This window comes from Mya arenaria, chromosome 1 (genome assembly GCF_026914265.1).
Source record: "Mya arenaria isolate MELC-2E11 chromosome 1, ASM2691426v1".
Classification (NCBI taxonomy): Eukaryota; Metazoa; Mollusca; class Bivalvia; order Myida; family Myidae; genus Mya; species Mya arenaria.
The window spans coordinates 18615785-18629123 of NC_069122.1; the positions used below are offsets into that span (position 1 = coordinate 18615785).

The window sequence follows — 13339 nt, forward strand, 5'->3', positions numbered from 1 at the left end:
TTCAATAATAAAGTGAAATAGGGGTGATAAAGTTCTCGGAAAATATAAGTACATGTCCAAAATATCCCACCCCCTTCTAAAAACCATGATGTGCACGAAATGTGCGTAAATTAAACCCCTTTTAATCGATACTATTTTGATGCTGAGGTAAGCGTCGTTAGGCCTTGAAAGTTGAAAAAAGGCGTCCTGTTTATATGAAAAATATCATGAAAACTTATAACTTTTTATATAATATATTTAATATATAACATTTGATATAACATATTTTAACTTAAGCGGACAATTTAGAATAGTTATATAATTCTTTAAAAAACTATTTCTATAAAATGGGGTTTTCATTTCAAAAACCTCAGTGCCATATTTTAATTGCAGAAAATACACTAAGCATTAAAATTTCTTCCAGTGAAATATAAATTTGTTAATGAAATTGTAGAGGTTAAGAAAAGGTTAATTTTAACTTAAGATGCTGTATAACATGGCCTCAGAGATATTGGCAAATCAAAAGAGTACAGCCCACGAACCGACAGTCGAGGAACTTTTTCGACTTTTATGAACTTATGAAACAATTCACAGCAGCAACAGAAAGATATCGAGTCAAAGGTTTTAATAATTCACGTTCCATGCACAGCATATTTGTATAGATTATTAGAGAATTTCTTTTTGATTAGAAAACACCCGCTTCGATATATTCGTGAATACTGCAGCTCAATTTATTCGGAGTTCCTCGGCCACTTTTATCGAAAACAACCGCGGAATATATGCTGGTACATCAGTAAAAGTAGTTCGTATTTATTTAATTATATCATTAATCAAATGCAATGTATTAGCTTGTATCTATTGATCTAAGTTCATATTGATTGTCAGTGAAATGTACTACTGCAAACATTATTAAGATACCCAAGAGTTAAGTCATGAAGTTTAACTACTAAATTAAATTACTACGCAATCTACTTGCAACGGACTTAAACGTACCGATTTTTGAGTATGTAAACCGTCCATATACATCCTAGGTTGTTTTCGATAAAAATGGCCGAGAAGTTCCAAATGCGGCTCGATTCTCCATCGTGTAATATCGCATGTCCCTTTTGGCATTTAATAATTATCAAGTTCTCGCTGTATCGTGAAGGGGTATACGGCGCGGTCAGGCCATTATGCAGCAAATTGGAGATAGAAGTCCTTTATATATATATATATATATATATATATTTATATATATATATATATATATATATATATATATATATATATATATATATATATATATATATATATATATATATATATAAAGGACTTCTATCTCCAATTTGCTGCATAATGGCCTGACCGCACCGTATACCCCTTCACGATATATATATATATATATATATATATATATATATATATATATATATATATATATATATAAACAATAAAAAACATTTTTTATTTTTTCTGTGAAATGTTCCAATAAAACTTCTTTATTTTCCAAAACATGTAAAGTTAGTAAGCTTTACCCTCCTCATTTTTTTTTTCTCAAACAAATTACAAATTAAAGCCTTCATCCTACCACTATTGCATTGAGAAAGAGCCTTCATACTACCACTATTGCATTGAGAAAGAACCTTCATCCTGCCACTATTGCATTGAGGAATAGCCTTCATCCTGCCACTATTGCATTGAGGAATAGCCTTCATCCTGCCACTATTGCATTGAGAAAGAGCCTTCATCCTGCCACTATTGCATTGAGGAAGAGCCTTCATCCTACCACAATTTGCATTTGGAAGAGCCTTCATCCTACCACTTTGTATTCAGAAAGAGCCTTCATCCTACCACGTTTGAACTGAGAAAGAGCCTTCATCCTGCCACTGTTGCATTGAGGCAGAACCTTCAACTTAGCACTATCGCATTAAAGAAGAGCGTTCATCCTGCCACTATTGCATTGAGGAAGAGCCTTCATCCTGCTACTATTGTTTTGAGGAAAAGCATTCATCCTACCGCAATTCGAATTTGGAAGAGCCTTCATCCTACCACTTTCTATTCAGAGAGAGCCTTCATCCTACCACTTTGTATTCAAAGAGAGCCTTCATCCTACCCCTTTGTATTGAAGAAGGGCATTAAATTTACAAATATTGTATTATGGAAGAACGTTCATCCTACCAATACTGTATTGAGGAAGAGCCTTCATCCTACCACAATTTGAATTTGTAAGGTCCTTCGTTCTACCGCTTTTGTATTGAGAAAGAGCCTTCACCCTGCCACTATTGCATTGTGGAAGATTCTCCATCCTACCACTATTGAATTAAGGAAGAGCCTCCATCCTACCACAACACAATCGTATTTAGAAAAAAAGCCTTCAGCCTACAACTTTTTTTATTGAGGAAGAGCATTCATATTACCACTATTGTATTGAGGAGGAGCCTTCATCCTACCACTATTGAATTAAGGAAGAGCCTCCATCCTACCACTTTTGTATTTAGAGAATTCATTCTTCAACTATTATATTTAGGAAGAGACTTCATCCTTCCACTATTATATTGAGGAAGAGCCTTCATCCTGCCACTATTATATTGAGGAAGAGCCGTCATCCCACCACCTATGCATTGAGGCAGAGCCTTCATCCAGTCACTATTATATTGAGGTGGAGCCTCCATCCTACTATTATTAAATTGAGGAAGAGCCTCCATCTTACCGCTATTGCATTGAGGAAGAACATTCATCCTGCCACTATTGTATTGAGAAAGAGCCTTCATCCTGCCACTATTTTATTGAGGAAGAGCATTCATATTACCACTATTGTATTGAGGAGGAGCCTTCATCCTACCACTATTGAATTAAGGAAGAGCCTCCATCCTACCACTTTTGTATTTAGAGAATTCATTCTTCAACTATTATATTTAGGAAGAGACTTCATCCTTCCACTATTATATTGAGGAAGAGCCTTCATCCTGCCACTATTAAATTGAGGAAGAGCCGTCATCGCACCACCTATGCATTGAGGCAGAGCCTTCATCCAGTCACTATTATATTGAGGTGGAGCCTCCATCCTACTATTATTAAATTGAGGAAGAGCCTTCATCCGACCACTATTGCATTGAGGAAGAACATTCATCCTGCCACTATTGTATTGTGAAAGAGCCTTCATCCTGCCACTATTTTATTGAGGAAGAGGTTTCATCTTACCACTATTTTATTGAGGAAGAGCCTTCATCCTGCCACTATTGCATTGAGGAAGAACCTTCATCCGACCACTACTGTATTGGGGAAGAGCCTTCATCCGACCACTATTGCATTGAGGAAGAGCCTTCATCCTACCACTATTGCATTGAGGAAGAGCCTTCATCCTACCACTATTGCATTGAGGAATAGCCTTCATCCTGCCACTATTGCATTGCGGAATAGCCTTCATCCTGCCACTATTGCATTGAGGAATAGCCTTCATCCTGCCACAATTGCATTGAGGAAGAGCCTTCATCCTGCCACTATTGCATTGAGGAATAGCCTTCATCCTGCCACTATTGCATTGAGGAAGAGCCTTCATCCTGCCACTATTGCATTTGGAATAGCCTTCATCCTACCACTATTGCATTGAGGAAGAGCCTTCATCCTGCCACTATTGCATTGAGGAAGAGCCTTCATCCTGCCACTATTGCATTGAGGAATAGCCTTCATCCTACCACTCTTGTTTTGAGGAAGAGCCTTCATCCTGCCACTATTGCATTGAGGAAGAGCCTTCATCCTACCACTCTTGTATTGAGGAAGAGCCTTCATCCTACAAAGGGCATAAATCCTACCACTTTGTATTGAGGAATAGCATTCATCCTACCACTATGTTATTGAGGAAGAGCCTTCTTCCCACCACCTATGCATTGAGGCAGACGCTTCATCAAGAGCCCTCATCCTACAAAGGGCATAAATCCTACCACTTTGTGTTGAGGAAGAGCGTTTAAGCTATGACTTTGTGTTGAAGAAGAGCGTTTAAGCTACGACTTTGTGTTGAGGAAGAGCGTTTAAGCTACGACTTTGTGTTGAGGAAGAGCGTTTAAGCTACAACTTTGTGTTGAGGAAGAGCGTTTAAGCTACGACTTTGTGTTGAGGAAGAGCGTTTAAGCTACGACTTTGTGTTGAAGAAGAGCATTAAGCCAATTACAATTGTATAAAGGAAGAGCGTTAAAACTTCAACCTTTGTGTTGAAGAAGAGTGTTAATCCTACCACTCTTGTTATTAGGAAGTGCATTTACCTTTCAAGTATTGTATTGAAGAAGGGCATGCATCTTACCACTTTGTATTGAAGAATAACATTTACCCTACCGATTCGTGTTGAGGAATGGCAATAATCCTACCACTTTGTAATGAAGAAGCGCATTAATCCTTCCATTCTTGTATTCGGGAAGAGCATTAATTCTACCACTATTGGAGCCTTAATCCTACCACTAATGTATTGAGACAAAGTCTTAATCCTACCACTGTTGGAACCTTAATCCTACCACTACTGCATTAGGAAGAGGCCATAATCCTACCACTATTGCATTGAAATAGGACCTTAATCCTACCACTATTGCATTGAGAAAGGACCTTAATCCTACCACTATTGCATTGAGAAAGGACCATAATCCTACCACTATTGCATTGAGAAAGGGCCATAATCCTACCACTATTGCATTGAGAAAGGACCATAATCCTACCACTATTGCATTGAGATAGGACCTTAATCCTACCACTATTGCATTGAGATAAGACCATAATCCTACCACTATTGCATTGAGAAAGGACCTTTATCCTACCACTATTGCATTGAGATAGGACCATAATCCTACCACTATTGCATTGAGATAGGACCATAATCCTACCACTATTGCATTGAGAAAGGATCATAATCCTACCACTATTGCATTGAGAAAGGACCATGATCCTACCACTATTGCATTGAGAAAGGACCATAATCCTACCACTATTGCATTGAGAAAGGACCATAATCCTACCACTATTGCATTGAGATAGGACCATAGTCCTACCACTATTGCATTGAGATAGGACCTTTATCCTGCAACTATTGCATTGAGATAGGACCTTAATCCTGCAACTATTGCATTGAGATAGGACCATAATCCTACCACTATTGCATTGAGAAAGGACCTTTATCCTACCACTATTGCATTGAGAAAGGACCATAATCCTACCACTATTGCATTGAGATAGGACCATAATCCTACCACTATTGCATTGAGAAAGGATCATAATCCTACCACTATTGCATTGAGAAAGGACCATAATCCTACCACTATTGCATTGAGAAAGGACCATAATCCTACCACTATTGCATTGAGAAAGGACCATAATCCTTCCACTATTGCATTGAGATAGGACCATTATCCTACCACTATTGCATTGAGATAGGACCTTTATCCTACCACTATTGCATTGAGATAGGACCTTAATCCTACCACTATTGCATTGAGATAGGACCATAATCCTACCACTATTGCATTGAGAAAGGACCATAATCCTACCACTATTGCATTGAGAAAGGACCATAATCCTACCACTATTGCATTGAGAAAGGACCATAATCCTACCACTATTGCATTGAGATAAGACCATAATCCTACCACTATTGCATTGAGATAAGACCATAATCCTACCACTATTGCATTGAGATAGGACCATAATCCTACCACTATTGCATTGAGATAAGACCATAATCCTACCACTATTGCATTGAAAAAGGACCATAATCCTACCACTATTGCATTGAAAAAGGACCATAATCCTACCACTATTGCATTGAGAAAGTACCATAATCCTACCACTATTGCATTGAGATAGGACCATAATCCTACCACTATTGCATTGAGAAAGGACCATAATCCTACCACTATTGCATTGAGATAGGACCATAGTCCTACCACTATTGCATTGAGATAGGACCATAATCCTACCACTATTGCATTGAGATAGGACCATAATCCTACCACTATTGCATTGAGATAGGACCATAATCCTACCACTATTGCATTGAGATAGGACCATAATCCTACCACTATTGCATTGAGATAGGACCATAATCCTACCACTATTGCATTGAGAAAGGACCTTTATCCTACCACTATTGCATTGAGATAGGACCTTAATCCTACCACTATTGCATTGAGATAAGACAATAATCCTACCACTATTGCATTGAAAAAGGACCATAATCCTACCACTATTGCATTGAGAAAGGACCATAATCCTACCACTATTGCATTGAGAAAGGACCATAATCCTACCACTATTGCATTGAGAAAGGACCATAATCCTACCACTATTGCATTGAGAAAGGACCATAATCCTACCACTATTGCATTGAGATAGGACCTTAATCCTGCAAATATTGCATTGAGATAGGACCATAATCCTACCACTATTTCATTGAGAAAGGACCTTAATCTGCACTTATCACGAGACTTGCTAAATATACACACTATTAATTGGGAAACCAGTATGCGCTATTTTTAAACGTTTAAACACAGTTGAGACAGCGACGAAATATTTTTTAATCATGACCAATAATGTATTTTCGGCATCATATTAGATTGTGTTGATAGTTCTAGGCTTCTTTTGAGGAAATACTGTTTTTGTCGATTTTGGGACGATCAGGTGTCTAGTCCCTTTAAATAGAATCTCTGTCATAAAAATGACTAGCGATCCTGTTGTTTTCATTGTTTGCTTGAGTTTATATTTCAGAGCAATTAACATGTTTCAAAGAGATGTATATTGGTATCTTCTGCAGAAATTAAACGGCGGCCTTGTGATGGTGAACTTTTACGATCGTTATATCACTTGCTTCCCAAGCAACGAGACAATTGCAACCCTTAGTCAAGTTGCAGGTAAAACACGTAAATGTTTTGCGAACTAATTGAGATATGGCTTACATTTGGCATTAAAGTTTTTTCAAGTTGCTAACTAGTAAACACGTATGAATGTATGGCGTACAACATGGGACAAAGCTTACACAAGTCAATGTAGTTCTCTCAAGTTAGAAGTTAACATGTACGAATATATGGCGTACAAAAGAAGACAAAGCTTACATTTGCCAATGTAGTTCTCTTAAGTTGCTACATGTGGTTAACACGGACGAATGAGTGGCGTTAACTATGAGACATATATTAGTTGTCTCAAGTTTCATCTTAACACTTACAAATAAATGGCGTGTAAAATGATTCAAAGCTTACAGAAGTCATTGTTATCTCTCAAGCTGCTGGCAAACACGTATTCATCTTCATACTTTTATGGCGTACATATAGAGACAGAAATTACCTCGTATAAATGTATGCCGTACAAAACCAGTCAACGAGTACAGACGTCATTGATATATCACTAGTTGCTGGCAAACACGTAAGAACGAATGGCGTTCGAATTGAGACATAGCTTACGTTAGTCTATATAGTTTTCCCAAGTTCCCAGTAAACACATGAATATATGGCGTGGAAACTGAGACACAATTGACGTAAGTCATTGTGGCATTCATATGTTGCTGATAAGCACATGAATGTATGGCGTTCGAATTGAGACGTAGCTTACGTAAGGCATTGTATTTTTCTCAAGTTGCTGATAAACACATAAATGTATGGCGTACAAACTGAGACATAGCTTATGTAAGTCAATATGGTATTCTCAGGTTACTGGTAAACGCGTATGCATATGTGACGTTAAATTTGGGACAAAACTGACATAAGTCATTAAAGTACCCCAGGCTGCTGATATACACATATGAATGTGTGCGTAAGATTTGAGAAATGTTTTGTACATGAGTCATTGTAGTATTTTCAACTTGCCAGATAATTAATGGACATGAAATACCTTATGTATATTTTCATGATTTTTTTTGTGTAAATGGGGTATTTTCATTGGATGCCAGAACTCAAAACTGTCAAAACTTTTTTTTTTAAATTTTCATTTCTCGTTAGTGCTCATGTACGGACTAGATTGTGCTGTGTTATCAAACTATTTTCAGATCATATCGAGCATATCGAAAATCTCATCGGTGTTGATCACGTCGGCATTGGAGCAGATTATGACGGCGTACCCACGTACGTTTTAGCCAAATGATTTTAACTCCGTTCAACTTGTATACGTCTGCCTCATTCGGAGCTCCTCGGCCATTTTTATCGAAAACAACCTCGGATGTATTTGGACGGTTTACATACTCAAAAAGTGGCACGTTTAAGTCCGCTACAAGTAGATCGCGTAGTAATTTTATTTATCAGTTAAACTTAAACTATAATAATATCTTAGGACACTTAATTATGTTTGCAATAATTCACTTCACTGGCAATCAATTTAAACTTAGATCAATAAATACGACTCTAAAACACTACATTAAATTAATGACATAATTCAAAAATTTACGAACTACTTCAACAGATGTACCGCCATACATCCGAGATTGTTTTCGATAAAAATGGCCGAGGAGTTCCGAATGCGTCTGTCTAACTCAATGAGTTCAGTGAATATTTAAAACAAATCGTCCCTATTGCAATTTTGCCACCCACTGGTGAAAGGCAGGTTGCAATCCTCACCCCTGTATACACGCGTAATATGTGCCCAAACCGTTGAAGCTCACCGAAAATGTGGTTAGAAGTCACCAAATCAAACAGTGTTAATTACCGGCGTGACTCCTTTAATAATTAATTTAATGCATATATGACATACGACAGGAGTGAAGAGACGTATACAATTAATCATATGTTTGTGACGCGTATATTGTACCTCTCTCTCTCTCTCTCTCTCTCTCTCTCTCTCTCTCTCTCTCTCTCTCTCTCTCTCTCTCCGTCCCTCCCTCCCTCCCTCCCTCTCTCTCTCTCTCTCTCTCTCTCTCTCTCAACTTCCCCCCTCCCTCTCCCCCTCTCCCCCCCCCTCTCTCGCTCCCTCTCGTGCTTATTACAATACACGCCTGCTATTTACACATGGCGTAAACAACACAGTGAATATAAACATGCCTTATACACGTGACAATACCTTTCATTTTTGGAAGCTATAACATAATCGCCTATAACAACAGACAACAGGCGAACATGTTATAGATTCAGTACGAGTTTTTCTTCAAAAGTATCCTCTTACAGGGGTAAAAATTTCGAAGCCGTTTCGCTTAGACGAACACACATTTTTTCCAAAACGAAGCCGAGGAAAACATTGGTGTTCGTCCTAGCAAAACGGTTCTGATAGAATAATTTATCAGATTTCCAATAAAAAAATCCGTGATTTGCTTTTTTCCGGATATGTCTTTCCACAAAATGAATATGTTTTTGTGACAAAATAGTCAGTACTACCGAATCAGGATATGAATTTAATCCACTATTTCGCATTATTTTATTGAATACCTATTTTATATGAAAACATATCCCCAAGAACCCACAAGACATTGTTGATTAGGTAGTCTGTGGCATTTTGACACCAAATCACTGTTATATTATCGAAATACTTTTCCGAAAAAAAATGCAAATGCTTTTTGTTCCAAAATCTAAAAAAAAATTATTTCGTAAAATTTGGTCAACTCCTTTCTACCCCAACACATGTCACACAGAATGTCTGTTTTACTCCCGAAAATATTTGTTCCTCAAAACTAAACTAAAAATAAACTTTTGAAACTTTATTAATTTTTTGCCTTCCCCACCCACTTGTGCAATGTGGAAGGCCCTTAATGCAAGACTCACCCTTTTTGCAGACATCCTGTTGGCCTAGAGGACGTCTCAACCTACCCGATGCTTTTCGCGGAGCTCGTGCGGCGAGGGTGGAATGAGGTTGACCTTCAAAAGCTTGCTGGTCGTAACCTCATCCGGGTATTTAGGCAGGCGGAAAAGGTAAAGAAATCGAATTACAGTCTAAACTCGATGGCTCGATATTCTAGGGACCGGGCAAAGTACTTCGAGCCTCGAGAATATCGAGCCAAGCGGGATTGCTTACAGAATGCTATTGTTTCATTTGTTACATAAAGTCTTATTTACCTCGTTTGTTATTGGCTACGCTATCCCCGCAAGAGAAGGAAGAGTATTTTATTGGGCATAGTTACGCACCCTAAATTTCGTTATATGACTTATTCGATTATTAGAAAATACAACTTTATTTTTTTATTTATTATAAAAATACATTTATGCAAACACAAGCAATTGTAAACACAAACATAGCTTTAAAGTTATATCAAAATGCATAGTAATTTAGGGATGGATAACAATTAGAGAAAGAACTTAAAGTGATGGCATGATTATTCAAACTGTTAAACCATTCAAATTCGATAATAATTATAATATCAGTCAAGCAATTTTAATCGATTAGCGCCTTGTGCTAAATGAAGCCAATCAAACAAATCAAGGTGTGAGATTCTTAACTGAACCAACGAAAATGACATCGACCCATGCAAACAAATCAAAGTGTGAAATTCTTGTTTGGGACCGCGAAAACGACTTCGAGCGTGGAGAAATATCGACCCTCAAGATATCGAGCCATCCGATCGAGATTTATATGAACAAAGAGTAAATAAAAATCGGTCCTTTTAATTTGGTTCGAGCCAACGAGAATATCGAGCCATGAGATATCGAGCCAACGAGTTTCGACTGTAGTTGTAACATTGAAGGATTTATCATTGCGGGTCATCAGTGTATGGACAATTTCATTTCTCCCACCTCAAATAAGTAGATCCAATAATTTAACCGTGCTAGATATTCTCATCTTGCCCACGGGCGAAGATAAAATGCCCGTATGAAACTCCTTTTACCACATTGTAATTACCTCCCTTGTTGAAGACTGTCGTCAGTAGCATCAAGGAAATCTTGTCTTATGGTAATATTTAGAACGCTAAATAATTACTTCTCGCTTCAATTGTCACCATGAAACAGTTTTCAGGCACCATTCAAGAAATAATGCTTCGTTCTCCTTGTAACTATTTAAAAAGACCGATTTGACTATTAACATTAACTGGATCACTGCGCGTATATCCATGACAACCACGTGCTATCGCATATCCATGCGCAATTATTTTCACTAAGCAAAAAAGAGTTCCAGCAAAAAATACATTTTTACTTAATTTTGTTTAACTGAGGTGGGAGAAAAAGCATCTACCATAGCCGCTCGTATAAGATAGGTTCATCCCGACCCTCGCGCAGGGTGTTTTGCGGAAACTCGGTAAACCTCGTTTCCGCAAAACACCCTACGCTCGGGTCGGAATGAACCTATCTTACACTCTCGGCCATGGAAGATACTTATAATTTTACGTGATTAGTGAATACACCTTATATAAACAAGACTTTAACTCAGTTGATTAGATGGAAAGCCATGTTTTAGTGTGTGTATACCACGTGATAAATTGCGTCACAAATGTTACGTCGAAATGCAATATTTTGCTTCGAATGAAGACTTTAAACAAAGATAACTTAACGATTTCTTCACCATTTCAAATGAAACATAGCGCAGTCTACGCCGCTTACGGAGTTCCGCCTTCGGTCTTTTACCAGAGTTTGATGGAGAGTTTAGTTTCTTAAAACACTTCGACAAACCTTTTTACAATGCGGCCATCTGACGTAGCACTGTCAAAACATTATTTTATAACCAGGTTTGTCGAAGTGTTTGATGAAACAAATTACCTTATCAAACTTTGGAAATAAAACGAAGGTGGGAAGGGTTGGGGTTGGGTTAACTCTTTATGCGGCGTAGACTGCCCTTTGTTTTATTTAAAATGGTGTAGTAACGGAAAAGTTATCTTATAAAAGTCATTATTTTAAGCAAAAAGTTGCCTTCCGACGTAGCATACATGACTTAATTTATCACGTGGTATACACACACTGACGTATGGTCAGTGCATTGTTTTAGATTAACAGAGTTGATATTATTTATATCTTTTTTTGCACAATGCATATGAGACAGTTCATCTAAAAGGCTTTAAAAACGCTTCAAATGCATATATCAACATTCTTCTTATCCGTTGTATACGTTAAACATGACGTATTGTTTAACACGCAAGGAGTTATGACGTCATTGTTCATTTCAATATTGAGCTCCGATTGGATTGGCGCTACATCATTTAACCAATGATATACGATGTTACAAAAAACAGTTATTCCTTTAAACAAACGTATGTTGTCGGTTAAAATTATTTAAGAATAAATACTCAATTGCAGAAGATAGCACTAATTTTAAATCATAACGAATAATTATTCAAAGTGTAAATATAAGTATTGATCGCATTTTTCTTGGGTGTTTGCTTTATGAGTATGAACGCACTACAAGCGAGCGAATGGCCACTAAGCCCTAGCGCGCTTCATGGAATTTGCTCGCGTGCCCTACTGCGTTCATACATCGTAAACGCAAGAAAAAATGATTTCAGTCCTTAATTTAACGTCGTCATATTCCACTGTTTGAACGGCGGTAATGTCAATGACGTCAAATATATTATGAATATATATGCGTTCAATTCTGTTTTGTTTCTTACTGCACTATGTTGAATTCAATACATAAATGCGATTTTACTCAAGTGTTCTGAAAGTAATTATCTATCCGCGTATTCTAAACCAGGTGAAGGCAGAGATGGCCCACCTCCCACCGCAGGAGAGTCATCTCCCTTTTGACACCGCCTACCCTAGCGAGACCTGCCACACCCGACAGTAATACTGGTTCGATCTTTAATGGCCACGAGTGGAGAAACGTTTTGTTACGTTTGCTATTGTGTCTGGTTTAGTTTTGAATTTCCATATGAGCAATTACTGTTTGTTATACCTGATAAAGTGGTTTTGTTTCAAATTAATGACCATGAGTGAATATATGATTTGCTATATGAGCTGTAATGATTGGTTCAGTTTTAATGGTAATGGGTGAAGATACTATTTAGAGACTGGTTCAATTCTAATAGCCATGAGTTAATATACGATTTAGAGACTGGTTCAATTCTAATAGCCATGAGTGAAGATACGATTTAGAGACTGATTCAATTCTAATGGCCATGAGTAAAGATACGATTAAGAGACTGGTTCAATTCTAACGGTCATGTGTTAAGAGACAATTTAGAGACTGATTCAATTTTAATCGTCATGAGTGAAAAAACGATATAGAGATTATTTTGGTCATGATCGAACGTTCGATTTAGAGACTGGATCAATTCTTATGGCCACGCGTGAAGATATGATTAAGAGACTGGTTCAATTTTTATGAACATGCGTGAAGATACGATTTAGAGACGGGTTATTTCTAATAGCCATGAGTGAAGAAACGATTTAGAGACTGGTTCAATTATAATGGCCATGAGTGAAGATGCGATTTAGAGACTGGTTCAATTCTTACGGTCATGAGTTAAGATACGATTTAGCGACTGGTTCAATTCTAACGGTCATGAGTA

The 13339-nt window shown here is 37.5% G+C and overlaps 1 protein-coding gene across 1 annotated transcript in view; it reads left to right on the forward strand.

Annotated features, from left to right (window-relative positions):
- LOC128211189 (dipeptidase 1-like) overlaps positions 1–12731 on the forward strand; it is a 57962-nt gene extending 45231 nt beyond the window's left edge. Inside the window, exons 7-10 of the mRNA XM_052915699.1 lie at positions 6749–6845; positions 7973–8048; positions 9683–9818; positions 12523–12731. Of these exons, the coding sequence (XP_052771659.1) occupies positions 6749–6845; positions 7973–8048; positions 9683–9818; positions 12523–12615 (402 nt within the window). The 3' untranslated portion in view covers positions 12616–12731. The remainder of the gene's footprint in view (positions 1–6748; positions 6846–7972; positions 8049–9682; positions 9819–12522) is intronic.
- The last annotated feature ends 608 nt before the right edge of the window (positions 12732–13339 follow it).